Here is a 21945-nt window from a genome sequence, read left to right on the forward strand (position 1 = left end):
TCAGCCATGATGACCCTCATGGGTACTGCTGAAGATGGCTCTGACTTACTTGTTGCCAACAGAGGAACCTGAACTGTAAAAATTTCATATCCTATTAGATCAGTTACAGCTCCTCTCTGCCCGCCATATTGCCCTTTCCTATGCACATGATCCACAACCATTCACTATGGCATTAGCAGCCTTAGAGTGACAGTATGGTCAACCACACCAGCTGGCCATGAGAGAGATGCAGACCATTTTAAATCTTCCTAGAGTAATTTCTGGAGATGATGCAGGCTTTCAGAATTTTGCAGTCAGAGTGAGATCATTGGTGGGAATGTTACAATCACTATGATCAAGAGAACGCATCGTACCTGTGATCTCCCAAATTCATTGTTCTTTGCATTCTTGGTATTGAGAATTTAACGTTGTTAAAGTGAGACTCTCTAACAAGGATAAAACCTTTGATACCTATGCCATCTTAGATGATGGAGTGCGCAATGTTGTTACCTGGAACAGCAGAATATCTGGGCTTGGAGGGAGAGCCTGAGCAACTTGAGCTTCGTACAGTGAGGCAACAGACCGAGAAACTTGAAGGAAGAACCTTAGATTATCCGCTGCCTCAAGCTTAATTGACAGGGCTTTCACATCCACCACCTTTTGTTCACATTTTGTATCTATCTATCTATCTATCTATCTATCTATCTATCTATCTATCTATCTATCTATCTATCTATCTATCTATCTATCTATCTATCTATCTATCTATCTATCTATCTAGCTATCTATCTAGCTATCTAGCTTATTTACACCTATATTACTGTAGATAAATTACTTGAAACACTACTTAAAGGTTTATTACAAGTCTCTATGGCTGGCCAATAGTTCACACCCAAAGGAGAGGATATGATGAAAGAAAGATGAGTTCCTGGGAAAGCACTTTTTTCGTTTTTGAACAGCAACAGTCTATTACTTTAAGAGGTGATAAATACTATAAAGCTGCCAGTCAGCAAGGTCTATCATATCAAAACTTAATCTAGGGGTGTGTAGGAATAAAAAAATCACAACTAGAATTTGCCCTCCCAGGTGATACCGATATGTGAAATTTTGGGTCTTGGCCCAAGGACTAGTGGTAGTATATACAGTGGTAGAGCAGTTGGAGACATCTGATACAAATTTAATGTCACAAAAATCTGAGTGATATCAGCAGCAGCCTCCTTCTTTTTATAAATTGTATATGCACTTTGAAACGTGTAAAAAAAAAAAAAAAAAAAAAGAAAAGAAAAGCTGGACAAAACAAACTGGAAAAAAATCACTTGAGAGTAACACCACTGAAAGAGCATCTTACCCAGTAAAGAGAGCACATTTTGAGAGGTGTGAAAACTGGATGATGTTGTTGGTGAGAGAGCATATGGTGTGTTTAAGTTACACCCAACCTGTTAGTCACATGGGAGAAGTTGTTGACCATACTTATGTCACCCCCCCTCCAATTACTGTGCGACAACATTCACAATCGTATACATGAGCAGCCAGTATACGTAGCAGTTGTGGGAAGGAAGTTTCAACGACATGTTTGTCGCTTGGGGCAAATTTCCCTTCCGACACAGGTGTCTTCGTGGGCAGTTGTGTTGGTGTTTCTATGCACGTCTATCAATCAGGGTTCCGTTAGATAAAAGACCATGTCAAAAACTGCTCTTTCCCTCTACCTCCGTTCACATGCTAACACACACACACACACGCGCAACACTGTGAAACCAGCTAATTGAAGTGGACATGAGAAAAGCAAAAGCTGTCGTTGCTAATTGAGACAAATGAAGCTGGCTGTGATAAAGGGATAAGCGGCCTGTTTCAATGTCACTCCAGCAAAGAGAAAGGGGAACTAGATCGAGAGCACAGAAACACAACATATTACTCCTGACTCACACACTGTCTCAATGACACAAAATCAGTCATATCACAAGAGCAATATTTTACTTTCATGACACACCAGATTGAATCAGATTATAATATTATTATGACAATTGATTAAAACCGTTTCGTTTAACTGAATTTGTTCAAGAAATGCATTTACAGTTTTCACAGAGAAGTGAATAACAGTAGTGCACTTTATTAATGTTAACTTACTTCCTCATTCCTCCTGATTTTTTAAGTTAACAGCATAGCAGATAGACCTTACTTTGGACCTAAAAAAGTGACTCTTGTATATAAAAGGTATGATGTTGTTAAAATATGTATTTAGATGCATTTATCTCACAGAACATGAATGGAGTTTTTTTAATTAGGGCCACGGGCAATCGCACTGGGCACTGGTCCCAACAGCTATGAAATAGCTGCAGGGACTATTGTTATTGTGTGGATTTTTTCTTATTATTAGTGTGAATGCTGAAGGCATTCACACTAATAATGCTGAAGGCATTCACACTATTGTTATTCACTCAATTCTTATTCTCTTTTTTATTGTTCTTCTGTTCGGCCATTTTCTTCCGCCTTTTTACGGTCTTCTTCTAGTCCTTCATACTTTGTGCTATTTCAACAATTCATATATCAAAACGTGCAGCTTTTTCTGGACTTTATGTATGTATGTATTCAAATTCAAATGTATTCAAATTTTTCATACGTTTTATACTTTTTCAAATATTTAACTTTTTCTGATTTTTTTCAGCTTTATAATGTGTGTGTGTTGCGTCTAACGAGCAGAGCTAGAGTGGTGCCAGAGTGGAGAGAGGCAAAAAAACATTCTAGAGTTTTTCTGGCTAAACTGTCAGCATGGCCACAAATTAAACTCTAGACAAATTATTTTCTCCAGTTTTGTAGCCACACTTGTCTTCTGGCTAAAATTCTGGTCAAAAATGCAAAGAGACTTAGATAATAATTTAAAATATTTTTTAAATGCAGCCAGGGAGCTCTCTGCTCTCATTCAGCCCAATGCATTTTTTTCACAGCAGCAGGAGAAGGAGCTCAACTTTGTAACTTGCTGTTAAGTGCTTTTTAATTCATTTTAATTCGCCAAAAAATAGTCACAGGTCACAAAAAAGTCCTCTTCTTATTTGGTGTGGCTAATTTATACTCATTTCTTTTTATTTTAAGCATCATTGAAAAATCTCACATTCATCAAAGTCTCAACCTCTCTTCTCCATAACTCTAATCTAGTGTAGTGGTAGGGTGACTGCTTGCCAACCCCAAGGTCACTGGTTCAAATCCAGGTTGAGCACTCTTGTTATGTTATGTTGAATTCTGCTCCCCTCCATCACCCTCAATTGGTTACAGGTGGTCGTTAAGAGACGCATTAATTGCTAGTGCCACAGTTTGTAACTTGCTGTTAAGTGCTTTTTAAATCATAAAAGTTTGCAGCACATCATCACATTACAATCAATGACAACATGCTAATGTGTGTGCTCTCTGTGGCGAAGTGGCAGAGTAAAGGTTTATTGATCATGAGGTCATGGGTTCGATTCCTGCCTCATTCATGTTGTACTTTCTGCTAGAGACTTAATTCAAATTCTGATCTGTAGACAAACTTCTAATGGCTCATTAGGGCCACGGGCAATCGCACCGGGCACTGGTCCCAACAGCTATGAAATAGCGAAGCCCGGGCACTACTGTTATTGTGTGGATTTTTTCTTATTATTAGTGTGACTGCTGAAGCAGTCACACTATTGTTCTTCTGTTTGGCCATTTTCTTCCGCCTTTTTACGGTCTTCTTCTAGTCCTTCATACTTTGTGCTATTTCAACAATTCATATATCAAAACGTGCAGCTTTTTTTGAACTTTATCGGCATTACTTTTCTCTTTTTAACTATTTATACTTTTTCAAATATTTAACTTTTTCACAAAAAATCTCACATTCATCAAAGTCTCAACCTCTCTTCTTCACAACTCCACTGTAGTGTAGGGGGTAGGGTAACTGGTTGCCAACCCTAAGGTCACTGGTTCGAATCCAAGGGAAGAATTCTTGTTATGTTATGTTGAATTCTGCTCTCCTCCCCCGCCTTCAATTGGTTACAGGTGTTTGTTATCTCCTTGATTACTCGTACCAGTTTGCAGCACATCATCACATTACAATGAATGACAACAGTCTCGAAAGCAGTGTGCTCTCTGTAGCCGAGTGGCAGAGTAAAGGTTTAGTGATCATATGGTCATGGGTTCGATTCCTGCCTCAGTCTTTTCACTTCATTGCTTGACTTTTGATTCCAATTATTCAGCTGTCATTGGACAGTCTTTGATTCCTCATAGTATAAAGCTCATTGTAACTCAGGTTCTCTGTGGCCATATGGTTAGTGCTCAGCCTGAAATTCACAGACATTTTCATTCTAAGTCATTCAAGCTTGACTCTCAAGCTTTCTTGATGTTGACAGTGTGCAGATCATCAACAGACAACAGTCTCTGCAACTGTGTGTGCACTGTGGCCTAGAGGCAGAGTGGAAGTCTAATGACCATGAGGATGTGGGTTCGATTCCGACCTTGGTCAAACATTTGTATGGTGATCACTGCTTGCACTGTTTGCTAATTCTGCAACAGCGTTCAGTTGCTGTCAGCAGTCACACCATTTCCATTCTTGGAAATGCTTTTTCTAGTTAGTGTGACTGCTGAAGCAGTCACACTATTGTTCTTCTGTTTGGCCATTTTCTTCCGCCTTTTTACGGTCTTCTTCTAGTCCTTCATACTTTGTGCTATTTCAACAATTCATATATCAAAACGTGCAGCTTTTTTTGAACTTTATCGGCATTACTTTTCTCTTTTTAACTATTTATACTTTTAAAAATATTTAACTTTTTCACAAAAAATCTCACATTCATCAAAGTCTCAACCTCTCTTCTTCACTACTCCACTGTAGTGTAGGGGTTAGGGTGGATGTTTGCCAACCCTAAGGTCACTGGTTCGATTCCAAGGGAAGAACTCTTGTTATGTTATGTTGAATTCTGCTCTCCTCCCCCGCCTTCAATTGGTTACAGGTGTTTGTTATCTCCTTGATTACTCATACCAGTTTGCAGCACATCATCACATTACAATGAATGACAACAGGTTTGAAAGCAGTGTGCTCTCTGTAGCCGAGTGGCAGAGTAAAGGTTTAGTGATCATATGGTCATGGGTTCGATTCCTGCCTCAGTCTTTTCACTTCATTGCTTGACTTTTGATTCCAATTATTCAGCTGTCATTGGACAGTCTTTGATTCCTCATAGTATAAAGCTCATTGTAACTCAGGTTCTCTGTGGCCATATGGTTAGTGTGTTAGGTGTTGTGCTATTTCAACAATTCATATATCAAAACGTGCAGCTTTTTTTGAACTTTATCGGCATTACTTTTCTCTTTTTAACTATTTATACTTTTTCAAATATTTAACTTTTTCTGCAAATTAAACTCTAGACAAATTATTTTCTCCAGTTTTGTAGCCACACTTGTCTTCTGGCTAAAATTCTGGTCAAAAATGCAAAGAGACTTAGATAATAATTTTAAATATTTTTTAAATGCAGCCAGGGAGCTCTCTGCTCTCATTCAGCCCAATGCTGAGAATTCTCCACAACTCTGTCTGAAACATGCTTATGTCTGTGCTCTCTGTGGCGAAGTGGCAGAGTAAAGGTTTATTGATCATGAGGTCTTGGGTTCGATTCCTTACTTTTTTTTTTAAGCAGAAGCCAGTGATCCTCTTATCAAAGGTTTTCTTTACCCCTCACATACTGTCTCTGTCTGTAGCCTAGTGGTTAGCTTGCTGATCTGGAGACCTGAAGGTTGCTGGTTCAAATCTTGCCTCAACAACAATTATAGTGAATTATTTTCCCAGTTGTCCTCTGTTGACTTCTGATAACTTGCTTCATGTTGAAACTGCTGCTCTCAGCCTGAAATTCACAGAAATTTTCATTCTAAGTCATTCAAGCTTGACTCTCAAGCTTTCTTGATGTTGACAGTGTGCAGATCATTAACAGACAACAGTCTCTGCAACTGTGTGTGCACCGTGGCCTAGAGGCAGAGTGGAAGTCTAATGACCATGAGGTTGTGGGTTCGAGTCCGACCTTGGTCAAACATTTGTATGGTGATCACTGCTTGCGCTATTTGCTAATTCTGCAACAGCGTTCAGTTGCTATCAGCAGTCACACCATTTCCATTCTTGGAAATGCTTTTTCTAGTTCTCCTTCCTCTTCCGGACGATTTTCGATTCGCTACTAGTCCTGCAACTCTTCGAGTTGCAGGACAAATTATATATCAAAATGTGCGTCTTGATCGGGATCGGTATGCTATTACTTTTCTCAACAGTTTACGAATTTTTCGCGACGTAGTCGCGAAAAACTGCGCAAAAATTTTGCATGTAAGTCAATGGGACGGGCGGAAAAAAAAGAGCGAAAAAGACCAATCATTGGAGTTTAACAAACGTCTACTGCTCAGGCATACTTTCACCTAGAGACTCCATTTAAACTTTAAACAGTAGACACAAGTCTTGTGTATTGTCGTATTACTCCACGTTTTGATAGGTCATATAGTTTTTGATCAATCCATTATCAATGACCATGATCATTTTTGGAGAAATTATGAGATTATAATGGGTGTGTATTGGACAGAATGTTCGTGTCAGAGTGCGTGACATCATCGGTTAGAGTGGGAGAGAGTGAAGAAACATTCTGTATTTTTTCTGGATAAACTGTCAGCACGGCCACAATTTACAATCTACAGACATAATTTTTTCAGAATTTGTAAGACAAACTTGTTATCTCTCATGTCATGTGCTCAAAATATCAGAGAGACTTACAGAATTGACAGAATCAGCCTCTGAGTGCGGCCACGTCTGTCTCTGCTCCTCATTGAGTCCAATACAAATATTTTCTGAGAGAAGCAGAACGGACTGATGTTTTAAAACTGCCAGCGTCGCCAAAATATTTACTGTAGAAACACCAAATCGTACCGAAATTTTCATTAAGTCCTTAGAGCAACGTTGATCTGTGTTTTGTTCTGATAGGAGTTACCGTTTTCTCACCCTAAGCCTAAATGTGAGACCGGTTTAGAGGCAGAAAATGGCTCTTTTTCTCCACGTTTCTGTCTGTCTCAGCCTGCGGGGGCCCCTATCGCCATGGTAACCTCTTTGATCCTCAGGCCAGAGCTCGTTAACTTCATAAACAATCCACCTGGCGCTCGTTTAAATGTTTATAAACACAGACACAGCTAAATCAGACTGACACAGGATGCAGCTACTAACTAACTATGTGTCAAGTCAGTCACACACACACACACACACACACATACACACACACAGACTCTAGAACCAGCTTCATGTGATTACAGTCACTCACACACACACAAACACACACACACCTTCATGTGATTAAAACACAGTTAACGTGCAACAGAATTTAAACTTAAACCATGATTTAATCTGGTTTTAAAGTTAAACCTTGTTGGTGTCACACACACACACACACACACACACTCACACACACACACACAGGTAACCTAATGTGGTTACAGCTCCTCCATATCAGTGCTTATAGAAAGATGATCATGTGTCTGTCTGATCAGCTCTGTCTTGCGCTTAAGATCGTGGGTTTGATTCCCATGTTGACAGAGATGGCAAAATCGGCAGTAGCCCCGCGGCCCATTCAAAATTTCCCAAGAGGAAATTTTCTAGTTTATACTCTTTTCTTTCTTTTTTTAAGCATCATTGAAAAATCTCACATTCATCAAAGTCTCAACCTCTCTTCAGAAGTCAGTGAGCCTCTTATACAGGGATTTCTTTTACTCTTCTCTCATTGAATGTAACTATGGTGAAGTGGTTAGATCAGTGGGCTGATGTACTGAAGGTTGTGGGTTCAATTCCTTCCTTGGACATGTTTCTTGTATGCCATTCCGCATGTCTTTGTCAATTTATTCTGCTAATTCAGCATGGTTCAGCAATGGCTTTCAGCATTCACACCATTTCCATTTTTGGAAATGCTTTTTTTCAGCAGTGACACTATTGTTCTTCTGTTCGGCCATTTTCTTCCGCCTTTTTACGGTCTTCTTCTAGTCCTTCATACTTTGTGCTATTTCAACAATTCATATATCAAAACGTGCAGCTTTTTTTGAACTTTATCGGCATTACTTTTCTCTTTTTAACTATTTATACTTTTTAAAATATTTAACTTTTTCTGCAAATTAAACTCTAGACAAATAATTTTCTCCAGTTTTGTAGCCACACTTGTCTTCTGGCTAAAATTCTGGTCAAAAATGCAAAGAGACTTAGATAATAATTTTAAATATTTTTTAAATGCAGCCAGGGAGCTCTCTGCTCTCATTATTTTTTATTTTATTTAACCTTTATTTAACCAGGCAAGCAAATTAAGAACAAAATTCTTTCTCATTCAGCCCAATGCTGAGAGTTCTCCACAACTCTGTCTGTAGTCCAGTTGGTAAGGTGGCCGCTTGCCAACCCAAAGGTCACTAGTTCGAATCCAGGCTGAGCAATCTTGTTATGTGATGTTGAATTCTGCTCCCCTCCCCCACCCTCAATTGGTTACAGGTGTTCGTTAAGAGACGCATTAATTGCTTCTGCCACCGTTTGCAGCACATCATCACATTACAATGGCAACATGCTTATGTCTGTGCTCTCTGTGGCGAAGTGGCAGAGTAAAGGTTTATTGATCATGAGGTCATGGGTTCGATTCCTTACTTTTTTTTTAAGCAGAAGCCAGTGATCCTCTTATCAAAGGTTTTCTTTACCCCTCACATACTGTCTCTGTCTGTAGCCTAGTGGTTAGCTTGCTAGTCTGGAGACCGAAAATTATTTTCTCCAGTTTTGTAGCCAGGTCACTAGTTCGAATCCAGGCTGATCTTGTTATGTGATGTTGAATTCTGCTCCCCTCCCCCACCCTCAATAGGTTACAGGTGTTCGTTAAGAGACGCATTAATTGCTTCTGCCACCGTTTGCAGCACATCATCACATTACAATGGCAACATGCTTATGTCTGTGCTCTCTGTGGCGCAGTGGCAGAGTAAAGGTTTACTGATCATGAGGTCATGGGTTCGATTCCTGCCTCATTCATGTCGTAGTTTCTGCTAGAGACTTCATTCAAATTCTGATTTGTAGACAAACTTCTAATGGCTCATTTATGATGCTTTTTTAAAGACCCACTCCCGTGAAAATCGTGTTTTTTGAGCTTTTCACATGTTCCTGTGGCATTTTTCTTGTGTTAGAGCACATATCAGCAGAAAAGGAAGTGCAAAATTGCATTTCTGAGTTTTTCTGCCTTCAAACTGCTGTGAACCAATGGCAGACTCAAACTGGCAGTTTCAGGGAGACTGGAGCTGACGTGTCACAGCTCCAGGGGAGGGCACTAGTGCTACAAGCTGCCGCCCCGTTCTTCATCTGGCTCAGAGGTGAAAGGCTTGGGAGCTCTATTTCAACAATTCATTCAACAATTCATATATCAAAACGTGCAGCTTTTTTTTAACTTTATCGGCATTACTTTTCTCTTTTTAACTATTTATACTTTTTCAAATATTTAACTTTTTCTGATTTTTTTCAGCTTTATAATGGGTGTGTATTGCGTCTAACGAGCAGAGCTAGAGTGGTGTCAGAGTGGAGAGAGGCAAAAAAACATTCTAGAGTTTTTCTGGCTAAACTGTCAGCACGGCCACAAATTAAACTCTAGACAAATTTTTTCTCCAGTTTTGTAGCCACACTTGTCTTCTGGCTAAAATTCTGGTCAAAAATGCAAAGAGACTTAGATAATAATTTAAAATATTTTTTAAATGCAGCCAGGGAGCTCTCTGCTCTCATTCAGCCCAATGCATTTTTTTCACATCAGCAGGAGAAGGAGCTCAACTTTGTAACTTGCTGTTAAGTGCTTTTTAATTCATTTTAATTCACCAAAAAATAGTCACAGGTCACAAAAAAGTCCTCTCCTTACTTGGTGTGGCTAATCTATACTCATTTCTTTTTATTTTAAGCATCATTGAAAAATCTCACATTCATCAAAGTCTCAACCTCTCTTCTTCACAACTCCACTGTAGTGTAGGGGTTAGGGTGGCTGCTTGCCAACCCTAAGGTCACTGGTTCGAATCCAAGGGAAGAACTCTTGTTATGTTATGTTGAATTCTGCTCTCCTCCCCCGCCTTCAATTGGTTACAGGTGTTTGTTATCTCCTTGATTACTCATACCAGTTTGCAGCACATCATCACATTACGATGAATGACAACAGTCTTGAAAGCAGTGTGCTCTCTGTAGCCGAGTGGCAGAGTAAAGGTTTAGTGATCATATGGTCATGGGTTCGATTCCTGCCTCAGTCATTTCACATCATTGCTTGACTTTTGATTCCAATTATTCAGCTGTCATTGGACAGTCTTTGATTCCTCATAGTATAAAGCTCATTGTAACTCAGGTTCTCTGTGGCCATATGGTTAGTGTGTTAGGTGTTGTGCTATTTCAACAATTCATATATCAAAACGTGCAGCTTTTTTTGAACTTTATCGGCATTACTTTTCTCTTTTTAACTATTTATACTTTTTAAAATATTTAACTTTTTCTGCAAATTAAACTCTAGACAAATTATTTTCTCCAGTTTTGTAGCCACACTTGTCTTCTGGCTAAAATTCTGGTCAAAAATGCAAAGAGACTTAGATAATAATTTTAAATATTTTTTAAATGCAGCCAGGGAGCTCTCTGCTCTCATTATTTTTTATTTTATTTAACCTTTATTTAACCAGGCAAGCAAATTAAGAACAAAATTATTTCTCATTCAGCCCAATGCTGAGAGTTCTCCACAACTCTGTCTGTAGTCCAGTTGGTAAGGTGGCCGCTTGCCAACCCAAAGGTCACTAGTTCGAATCCAGGCTGAGCAATCTTGTTATGTGATGTTGAATTCTGCTCCCCTCCCCCACCCTCAATTGGTTACAGGTGTTCGTTAAGAGACGCATTAATTGCTTCTGCCACCGTTTGCAGCACATCATCACATTACAATGGCAACATGCTTATGTCTGTGCTCTCTGTGGCGAAGTGGCAGAGTAAAGGTTTATTGATCATGAGGTCATGGGTTCGATTCCTTACTTTTTTTTTTAAGCAGAAGCCAGTGATCCTCTTATCAAAGGTTTTCTTTACCCCTCACATACTGTCTCTGTCTGTAGCCTAGTGGTTAGCTTGCTAGTCTGGAGACCTGAAGGTTGCTGGTTCAAATCTTGCCTCAACAACAATTATAGTGAATTATTTTCCCAGTTGTCCTCTGTTGACTTCTGATAACTTGCTTCATGTTGAAACTGCTGCTCTCAGCCTGAAATTCACAGAAATTTTCATTCTAAGTCATTCAAGCTTGACTCTCAAGCTTTCTTGATGTTGACAGTGTGCAGATCATTAACAGACAACAGTCTCTGCAACTGTGTGTGCACCGTGGCCTAGAGGCAGAGTGGAAGTCTAATGACCATGAGGTTGTGGGTTCGATTCTGACCTTGGTCAAACATTTGTATGGTGATCACTGCTTGCACTATTTGCTAATTCTGCAACAGCGTTCAGTTGCTATCAGCAGTCACACCATTTCCATTCTTGGAAATGCTTTTTCTAGTTAGTGTGACTGCTTCCAGCAGTCACACTATTGTTCTTCTGTTCGGCCAATTTCTTCCGCCTTTTTACGGTCTTCTTCTAGTCCTTCATACTTTGTGCTATTTCAACAATTCATATATCAAAACGTGCAGCTTCTTTTGAACTTTATCGGCATTACTTTTCTCTTTTTAACTATTTATACTTTTTCAAATATTTAACTTTTTCTGATTTTTTTCAGCTTTATAATGTGTGTGTGTTGCGTCTAACGAGCAGAGCTAGAGTGGTGCCAGAGTGGGGAGAGGCAAAAAAACATTCTAGAGTTTTTCTGGCTAAACTGTCAGCACGGCCACAAATTAAACTCTAGACAAATTATTTTCTCCAGTTTTGTAGCCACACTTGTCTTCTGGCTAAAATTCTGGTCAAAAATGCAAAGAGACTTAGATAATAATTTAAAATATTTTTTAAATGCAGCCAGGGAGCTCTCTGCTCTCATTCAGCCCAATGCTGAGAGTTCTCCACAACTCTGTCTGTAGTCCAGTTGGTAAGGTGGCCGCTTGCCAACCCCAAGGTCACTAGTTCGAATCCAGGCTGAGCAATCTTGTTATGTGATGTTGAATTCTGCTCCCCTCCCCCACCCTCAATTGGTTACAGGTGTTCGTTAAGAGACGCATTAATTGCTTCTGCCACCGTTTGCAGCACATCATCACATTACAATGGCAACATGCTTATGTCTGTGCTCTCTGTGGCGAAGTGGCAGAGTAAAGGTTTATTGATCATGAGGTCATGGGTTCAATTCCTTCTTTTTTTTTCAAGCAGAAGCCAGTGATCCTCTTATCAAAGGTTTTCTTTACCCCTCACATACTGTCTCTGTCTGTAGCCTAGTGGTTAGCTTGCTGGTCTGGAACCCTGAAGGTTGCTGGTTCAAATCTTGCCTCAACAACAATTATAGTGAATTATTTTCCCAGTCGTCCTCTGTTGACTTCTGATAACTTGCTTCATGTTGAAACTGCTGCTCTCAGCCTGAAATTCACAGAAATTTTCATTCTAAGTCATTCAAGCTTGACTCTCAAGCTTTCTTGATGTTGACAGTGTGCAGATCATTAACAGACAACAGTCTCTGCCAACTGTGTGTGCACTGTGGCCTAGAGGCAGAGTGGAAGTCTAATGACCATGAGGTTGTGGGTTCGATTCCGACCTTGGTCAAACATTTGTATGGTGATCACTGCTTGCACTATTTGCTAATTCTGCAACAGCGTTCAGTTGCTATCAGCAGTCACACCATTTCCAGTCTTGGAAATGCTTTTTCTAGTTCTTCTGTTTGGCCATTTTCTTCCGCGTTTTTACGGTCTTCTTCTAGTCCTTCATACTTTGTGCTATTTCAACAATTCATATATCAAAACGTGCAGCTTTTTTTGAACTTTATCGGCATTACTTTTCTCTTTTTAACTATTTATACTTTTTCAAATATTTAACTTTTTCTGATTTTTTTCAGCTTTATAATGTGTGTGTGTTGCGTCTAACGAGCAGAGCTAGAGTGGTGCCAGAGTGGAGAGAGGCAGAAAAACATTCTAGAGTTTTTCTGGCTAAACTGTCAGCACAGCCACAAATTAAACTCTAGACAAATAATTTTCTCCAGTTTTGTAGCCACACTTGTCTTCTGGCTAAAATTCTGGTCAAAAATGCAAAGAGACTTAGATAATAATTTAAAATATTTTTTAAATGCAGCCAGGGAGCTCTCTGCTCTCATTCAGCCCAATGCATTTTTTTCACATCAGCAGGAGAAGGAGCTCAACTTTGTAACTTGCTGTTAAGTGCTTTTTAATTCATTGTAATTCACCAAAAAATAGTCACAGGTCACAAAAAAGTCCTCTACTTACTTGTTGTGGCTAATTTATACCAATTTCTTTTTATTTTAAGCATCATTGAAAAATCTCACATTCATCAAAGTCTCAACCTCTCTTCTCCACAACTCTGTCTGTAGTCTAGTTGGTAAGGTGGCCGTTTGCCAACCCCAAGGTCACTAGTTCGAATCCAGGCTGAGCAATCTTGTTATGTGATGTTGAATTCTGCTCCCCTCCCCCACCCTCAATTGGTTACAGGTGTTCGTTAAGAGACGCATTAATTGCTTCTGCCACCGTTTGCAGCACATCATCACATTACACTGGCAACACACTTATGTCTGTGCTCTCTGTGGCGAAGTGGCAGAGTAAGACAACAGTCTTTACAACTGTGTCTACACTGTGGCCTAGAGGCAAAGTCAAAGTCTATTGACCATGAGATTGTAGGTTCGATTCCTACCTTGGTCAACCATTTGTATGGTGATCACTGCTTGCACTATTTTCACAAAAAAGTCCTCTACTTACTTGTTGTGGCTCATTTCTTTTTTTTTAAAGCATCATTGAAAAATCTCATATTCATCAAACCTCTACTTCACTATTAGTGTTTGAATAGCCTAGTGGATAAGGTTCCTGCCATCCAACCACAAGATCACTGGTTCAAATCCCACCTGAGCAGTCTTGTTAGTGTGTCAGCAACTTTGAACTTTAAAGACCCGCTCCCATGAAAATCTTGTTTTTCGTGCTCTTCACAAGTTCCTGTGGCATTTTTCTTGTGTTAGAGCACATATCAGCAGAAAAGGAAGTGCAAAATTGCATTTCTGAGTTTTTCTGCCTTCAAATTGCTGTGAACCAATGGCAGACGCAAACTGGCAGTTTCAGGGAGACTGGAGCTGACGTGTCACAGCTCCAGGGGAGGGCACTAATGCTACAAGCTCCCACCCCGTTCTTCATCTGGCTCAGAGGTGAAAGCCTTGGCAGCTCGGTGTAGCTGTCAAGGTACAACAGGTATAGCTCACCTGGTAGAGCAGCTTGCACTGTAATCAAGGCCTACTTTCCGGTCTGGGATCGAATTCCAGTGTGGAGTTTTACACTAAATGCGCTGAATCTGTAATTGTACAATGTCCAGCTGTCAGCAACCAGGGGGTGGGGTGCGAGGAGGTGGCTGGGCGGGTGCAGAGCAGCGCAGTCTCCGCCCACCCCCCAGAGGTGAATTGCTAATGTGCATGGCTAATGAGCTGGTTTTAAAATGGCCGAAAAGGGTCGCGGGACCGGGACTTTAAGCATCATTGAAAAATCTCACATTCCTCAAAGTCTCAACCTCTACTTTTACGTAAGTGTTGGAATGGCCTAGTGGATAAGGTTCCTGCGTTCAAGCTGGGGAACAATCGTCCGTAAAAGAAGGGGAAGAAGGGGGGAGAAGGGGGAAGAAGGAAAAAGAGAGAAAAAGGAAGAGAAAGAGGGAAAAATGAGAAAAGAAGAGAGAAAGTGAACTTTTTTGTCCCAATTAACATATTTCAAGCCGTCTGATGACAAATACAGAACTTTTAATATTTTTCAGTGTACCATGGATGGGATCGAACCTGTGACCTTGGAATCTCTTGACTTGACCTATGAATCATTTGGCAAAATTGTAACAATTTTCATGTAAAAGCTTGTCATATTGGCTATAATTTAACATTATTGAATCAATTGGCAGAAATCAAATGATTTTCATTTCAATCAACTTGTCATATTGGCTACTATGTATGTATACTTGACACTTACCTACAATTTCTTCTTGTGTAATGTGTGTATTTAGCTACTTATAACATCATGGTATTTTAATTGAGTGTTGTTATAGCCATTGTTATATTCATTATCATTATTGTTGCTGTTGTATTGTTTTCAACATACTGTCAATAAAAACACTTAGAGTAGTGACAATTGCTGCTCATGAGTTTTATTTACTCAGAAAATGCCAACACAAAGACAGTAACACAAAGTAGTAAAATTAAACCAACACTGAACCTACAAACACTCTACAAATATTTATTCTTCACATAAAAACAATTGTTGTATGAAAATATTCAACTATTTACAATAAAAAATATTATTTACAATTATTAACTATTCACAAAGTACTGTTGATTGATCTTAATTTAGATTTTTCCTCATCTCCTCCAGCCACTGGTCCTTTGGCAGGGATTCTGTCACAGGACAGTATACCTTGCCACGGTACTGGCTGTGGCCAGTTTCTGCTGTGCGGAACTGCCCACACTTTTTGCAGGTATTTGCTGGTACCGTGCGTTTATATGGGCGCTTTAAGGTTACTTCAGTTTCCGCTGTGGATGGATGGATGGGTTGTGGGGTGGTGTTGGTGTTGGGGGGGCCCTGAATAGCTGCTGCCCACTGAAGCACTCCAACTGGTGTCAGAAGCTGAGGTGTCAGAAAAGGTCCTGGTGCTGGGGATGCAGTGAACAGGTTCCTCTTTGGCATGATGGGCCGAGAAAGCTGGGTGGTTGAAGCTCTCTGGTTTTGCCTGGCCTGGCCTGCCGTACTCGCGGGCAGCTGGTACTGGTGCTCCTGCTGTGCCCGCATTGGCTGATCAGGGAGCACTCTTGCCTCCTGAAGAGGCTGCGCTGACACAGGGAGGGCTGGAGGCAGGACAGTGCCCTGCAGTCTCACAGAGAGCTCCAGTCTCTTTTGCCGCCGGTTGTGCCACTGGATGAGGGTGTTTTGGTTCACCTCAACCAGCTGAATGTCTGTGCCCTGCATCACGAGCGCATTGCCAGTGACAATCTGTCTGATTCGATGGTAGTCCCTAAGAATTAAGGACCACCTCGAATCAGTTGTCTTGCCTCGTTTCAATGGGCTCGGATGCAGGTTGCACAGCCTGATGAAAATGTTTTCAACCAGCCGGCAGCAGTCAGGCCACTGTGCAGGGACGCTACTTGCCCCCAATGTACAGCGGGTGGTGCTCTCCACACCAGGGGTTGTGGAAGGCTTCTTGGGCGTTCTAAATCGCCATGGACGGCGCCAGGATTTTTTTTCTACCGGTGCTAAGGGGGGGCTTGACCAATACGTGAGGGTGCTAAAAAAAATAATCGATTTACATGATTGGTAACTTTATGGTTCTCTTTTTTCAATAAAAGCAGTATATGATACACAGCACAAGCATATTGGAGTATTTTATAATTGAATCTGGCCAAAGAATATTCAATAAAATAACTAAGCCTCATACAAGCGACCACAATAAAGCAATGGAAAAAATGTTTCACAAAAGTAAAAAAGTGACAGATTCAGCACCGGACAGCGGCCGACCATCACTTGCAAAGGTGACAGATTCAGCACTAGACAGCGACCACGCGCCTGCCAATAACCAAACAATAGACTACCCAAAATGCGACAAATGTATTTATTCCATTGCATTTAATGAAAACTAACAACTGTGCATTGGCAATATTGTCTTTGATCACAACATCATGAAATAACAGTGAAATTAATAAGGCTACAAAATGCAGCCGCAACGAGAACAGTTTCATCACATCATCACATCAAATGTATCGCAACATCAGGGGAAAACGCACCAAAGTTGATTTATAAGAGGACGAAATTAACAAGGCTACAAAATGCAGCCGCAACGAGAACAACTTCATACAACATAGGCTACAGTAAAACATGGAATTAGGCCTAATAGCCACAGCGAGAAGAAACAACAAACACCCTGTGCCTGTTAAATTGGCAAAGCACACACTTAGAACATGCTCATCACAATCTTGGTGATTACATACTGCAAACAAAAAATACATGGCACGTCCTGCTGTGCAAATCGTTACAGTGTAACAGATTAAATCTCACATCATCACATCAAATGTATCGCAACGTCAGGGGAAAACTCACCAGAGTTGTTTTATAAGAGGACGATGCGTCTGTTGCTGTGGTTAAGTGCAAATGAGTCTATAATCTTCTGGACATCCAGGGCCTTGGTTCGTTCTGCGTGTATGGACAGGCAGGCCAGGTTGCTGAGTCGCGGGTTTGCCATCCTGTTCCTCAGGTAGGTTTTTACGCGCCGCATGCAGGAAAAACTGCGCTCACATGAAGCGGACGTTACAGGCAGTGTAACAGCTATGCGTAAAAGTTTATATATGTCCTCAAATGAGTCTTTGAAAGGTTTAACCATGGACAGAAATTCCACTGTGCTGCTGACTGCTTCACCTTGTTCTTTTTTTCTCTGCAAGAGCCGGCGCATTTGGTCCACCTCAGCCAGCAGGTTGTCCTTTTTGATCCCATATAACTGTGCCATGGGTTCAAGGCTTTCCTTTTCGAGGAATGTGGCATTTTGCGGGTTGAGGGCTGACGTGCCCATTAGAACTGCACCTGCCTCTGTTGAAAACCGTCGTGTCATTTCATTCACTAGTCGGTCAATGACAGGGTAGAATGAGGATTCTCTCAGTTCTTCTGGAGAGGACATGGATGGATGTTTTGTTTGAGTTGGAGCTTCAACTACATAGTCCTGCAGGTGGTGAGGTTTTTGGGATTGTCTCTTTTCTTGTGGGAGCTTTGGTGGTTTTGCGACACCGACGTTGGCGCACAGGGCCTCTGCCTTGCTCCATATGGCTCTCCAAGACTCCTCTGTGCGCTTTTCTTTTAGGCCCGCGATTACCGAGTGCGCGAGGTCAGTGGCAGTCTCCAGCAAAAGACTGGGGGACTGCAGAGTGTCAGACATGAACTTTGCTGTACGAAAAAGATCCTCAAACAGAATGAGGTTGAGGATGAATTCAGCATCAATGAGTGAGAGTAATGACCGCGCGTCAGTGGCTCTGCGTGGATTTGGTTGCGCTTTAATGTCATTTAAGGTTGCAATGATGGCGGGTAGGGTTTTTTGCACAGCCCACAACGAGTAGTACTGGCAGGACCAGCGCGTGTCAGACAGTTTTTTAAGTTCAATTGGCTGCTGTGAGGGCTCAATTTCCCTTTGCTTTTTAATGAAATGGGCATGGACAAACGAGCCTGAGAAAAACTTGTACATGTCTTGCACAATAACAAAAAAATCCCCGGCTGGCTTCACGTTTCTGACACAGTCCACCAAAACAAGATTGAGGCGGTGTGCATGACAATGAATGTATATTGCCTGCGGTACCTCTTCTCTGAATTTCTCTTGGACTCCGTTGTGAACCCCGGACATGACGGCAGCGCCGTCGTAGCACTGAGCAATACAGGCGGTGTGATCAATGTTACATTTACTGAGTGTGTCTTTGATCGTAGCAAAAAGTGACTGAGCATCTAAACCATCAGCTGGTGTGAAATGGAGAAATTCTTCCACAACCTTTTCATTTTTCAGGTAGCGCACCACGACAGACACTTGTTCTGTTTTACTCAGGTCCTTACTTTCATCAACCATCAAGGCAAATAATTCAGCATTATGTATTTCACCACTTATCTGATCTCTAATCATATTTGCCATGATGTCCAGGATTTCATTCTGTATATCATGATGCGTGTACTTCGCATTTCTTGGATTATCTGATATTTTCTGTGCAACTGTTTTGTCAAATTTCCCTATGACATGTAAAAGTTCGAGGAAATTTCCCTGGTTGACAGCCGTGTCATCCTCTGTGTCTCCTCTCTGTGAAAGCCCCTGGTATGCAGTGAAACGCAGTGACTCCACAACTGCTCTCATATACTCTCTATTCTCTTGGACTATTTTTGCATGTCCATCACTCAGAGCATTGCATATTGTTGAGCCAGACTCTTTATGAATAGTCCACTCATTCCACGCTGCCATAGCATATTTATGCTCCACACTAGCATTGTGTGTCTTGAATGAACTTGTTGCTTTCTTCCAATTCTGGTAGCCATCATGAATAAATGCTGCCTTCTCTCCGTGGTTTCCTGGGCGTTGAAAGTGGCGGCAGGCAAAGCAGAAAACACGATCTTTTGAAATTGAATACTCCAGCCATTTGTAGTCGTCATACCACCTACGATTGAAGTAGCGGTCTTGGTGTCCCACTTTCGTGGCCGGATAACGCCGGAGAAGAGGCCGCCTTGGTTCTTCAGCAGGTGACTGACTTAGATCAGAGGGAGCGGTACCTGTGTCAGCGGCGCAGGCAGGGCCGGCAGGGCCGGCAGGGCCGGTAGAGCCGGTAGAGCAGCTTGCGGCGATGGACTGCTCTGGTGCTGCAGGTTCTGGCTCAGCGGCAGCAGTTCCTCCCTCAGAATCATTTTTTGGTTTATCTCCTCCTTTTTCATCTTCTTCTACCACTCTTTTTTTTTTAATAAGGAAATGATCCATATTGCAGGCATGGAGATTGCAGGCAGCGACTAGCTAGCCAGCCTAGCCGAACGCTCGTGTATCCATGGTGACAAGAAACGCTCACACACACACGTCTACACTCTGGGCTATACTAATCAATGGGAAACAGGCAAGCGGGGATTGGATTTTTTAAACTTAATATATATATATATATTAAAATATACAATGGAATGATTGCAATTGTTTTTTAACTTAATATACATGTATTATAATATGAAATAAAATCCTTGAGGGGGCTTAACTGGGGCTAAACAGATTTTTGACGGGGCTATAGCACCCCCTAGCCCCGGTGTGGAGCCGTCCGTGTAAATCGCCCACTCAACAATCTGCCCTGGTGTCGTGCAGCATAAACCACCTGCTGCTTGTCGTAGTCGTCCAGGCTCTGCCACAGGGAGATGATGGTGTCTGCCTGCTGGTTGTTGAGGAAGAGGGCCGTCTGCTCCCGAAGCTCCACCAGGTATTCTGCAAGGCTGTCCACATGCTGGTACCCAGGGATATTTCTCTCATCAACAGCCTGTGCAAATGATTTAGAAGATTTAGATAAGAATGATAAGCCTTCACTGACACTGGACACTGATGATATGCTATTGATGTTGTGGACTGTATAAATATATATATGTATTCAAAATGAGTGCAAATGTTCATATTCATACATATTCTAATTAAACATACAAACACATACCGCATCTTGAACTCCAGCTGCAGGTGATGAAGTAGCTGGAGTGCTGGAAGCCATGGTCGATGTGCCAGAAGCTGTTGATGAGCTGGGTGCTGTGGTGCTTGGAGCTGTGATGGTGGACGTCATGGGAGCTGTGATGGTGACGTCGGATGTCCTGGGTGCGGTGGAGGAGGCAGTTGGTGTTGTGGGTGCGGTGGAGGAGACAGTGGAAGGAGGCAGAGAGGGTTCAAGGACCTCAACCACTGTGGGATCCTCTGGGAGATCAGAGAAGCCCTCATCCTCCTCCATGTTGTCCTCCACATCATGCTCCTCAATGAGCTGAGCCGTCTCCTCTGAATCAGGGTGCATATCCTGCAGCGCCTGGCCAGTCTGCCTGAACAGATACTGCACCCCTATGAGCTCTCCTGAAATAAAAGTTAATAATGTTTAAAAGTTAGTAAAATGAATAAAATAATTTAAAACTGCGTAACATTACTCATGTTCTTACTTATGCAGCATTATTAATGTAGCCATAAGATAGCTACACAACAACACACAAACACAGAATACATGGCCATACACATAAATGTGGCATGCTGGACTGAGAATGTATCTGTTGTGTAGTGTGACTGTGTTCTCCTGTGTCTGTCTGTGGTTGTGGCTCTGTGTGTGTGTGTGCACGTGTGGAATAAATGAGCATCGTGGTTGACGTAGAGTTTGTAAGACTGTAACATCTACTGTAACTGTAAGTGTTGTTCTTGTTTACTGATTCTGTTGTCCTGTCCATGTGTTTTACAGGTGAGACAAAGGGGAGAGTGAATGGTCTGTGAAAGAGGGAGACACGGGACGTGTGTGTGAGAATGAGTGTGTGAGTGTACGTGCAGTCGTATGAATAATATGAGTGTATCTTAGTAAGCAGCGGCTGTCTGACAGCTGGTTAAAGTTGTTATGTTGCTACTCAGCTGATGTGAGAGTCCGTCAGTCTGTGTGCCACTGTATCCAGTGTTAGCGTCTGTGTCCTTGTCACAGAAATAAAAATAACCTACATGGTCCTCATCATTTGGAAAGGTGTAATGGGAGGGTGGGCAGAATGCTGGTGCCAACTTCCTGCCAAACAGCTTCTGGTAGTTCTTGTTGACACAGTGAAGCAGGTCACCAGAGTAGCTGCAGAGAGCAGATGATCCAGAGGACAGGGCTGCAGCACCACGGTCCTGGTTCCACCTGTGCAGCCCTTCCAACAGGTAAATTTGAAAATTTACACTGTTGGCACTGGTCCCTGGAAATACATGATTAAGAATCAAATGATTAATATTCTTGGATTGCACAACACATGCACCAACATGTCTGACAGACACACACCTGGAATGAAGCGATTCAGGTGGAGGTGAAAAGACTCCAGCGATGTAGAGCCTCTGGAACATCTGTAGATGGGAAGCATCACTCCTCCTTTTGAGAGCTCCCCAGTCTTGATGTAAAGTGCAACACCTGGTGGATCCTGGATGCACTTGACATGCTTTTTCTGGACCATCCAGATGTGCTCCATCCTCTCGGTGTCCAGCAGGGGAACTCCAAGGGAGTCGTTGCCACGGCTTCCCATCAACAGCTGCAGCAGCTCCTCCAGCAGCTGAGTCGTGGTCTCCTCCCCACGGGTCCTCCTCCGACAATGCAGAACCAGCTCCTTCCT

At 41.8% G+C, this 21945-nt stretch overlaps 1 protein-coding gene across 1 annotated transcript; it reads right to left on the reverse strand.

Moving 5' to 3' along the window:
- Positions 1-17200: 17200 nt before the first annotated feature.
- LOC146975918 (zinc finger MYM-type protein 1-like) lies at positions 17201-19512 on the reverse strand. The gene is made up of 3 exons (XM_085796670.1): positions 19381-19512; positions 18431-18496; positions 17201-18268 (listed from the first exon to the last, which is right to left on the reverse strand). Exons 1-3 carry the CDS (start codon positions 19510-19512, stop codon positions 17201-17203), a joined length of 1266 nt encoding a protein of 421 aa, XP_085652796.1.
- Positions 19513-21945: the final 2433 nt, after the last annotated feature.

The sequence above is a fragment of the Trachurus japonicus genome, chromosome 13 (genome assembly GCF_045865225.1).
Source record: "Trachurus japonicus isolate A0001 chromosome 13, Traja_1.0".
NCBI lineage: Eukaryota > Metazoa > Chordata > Actinopteri > Carangiformes > Carangidae > Trachurus > Trachurus japonicus.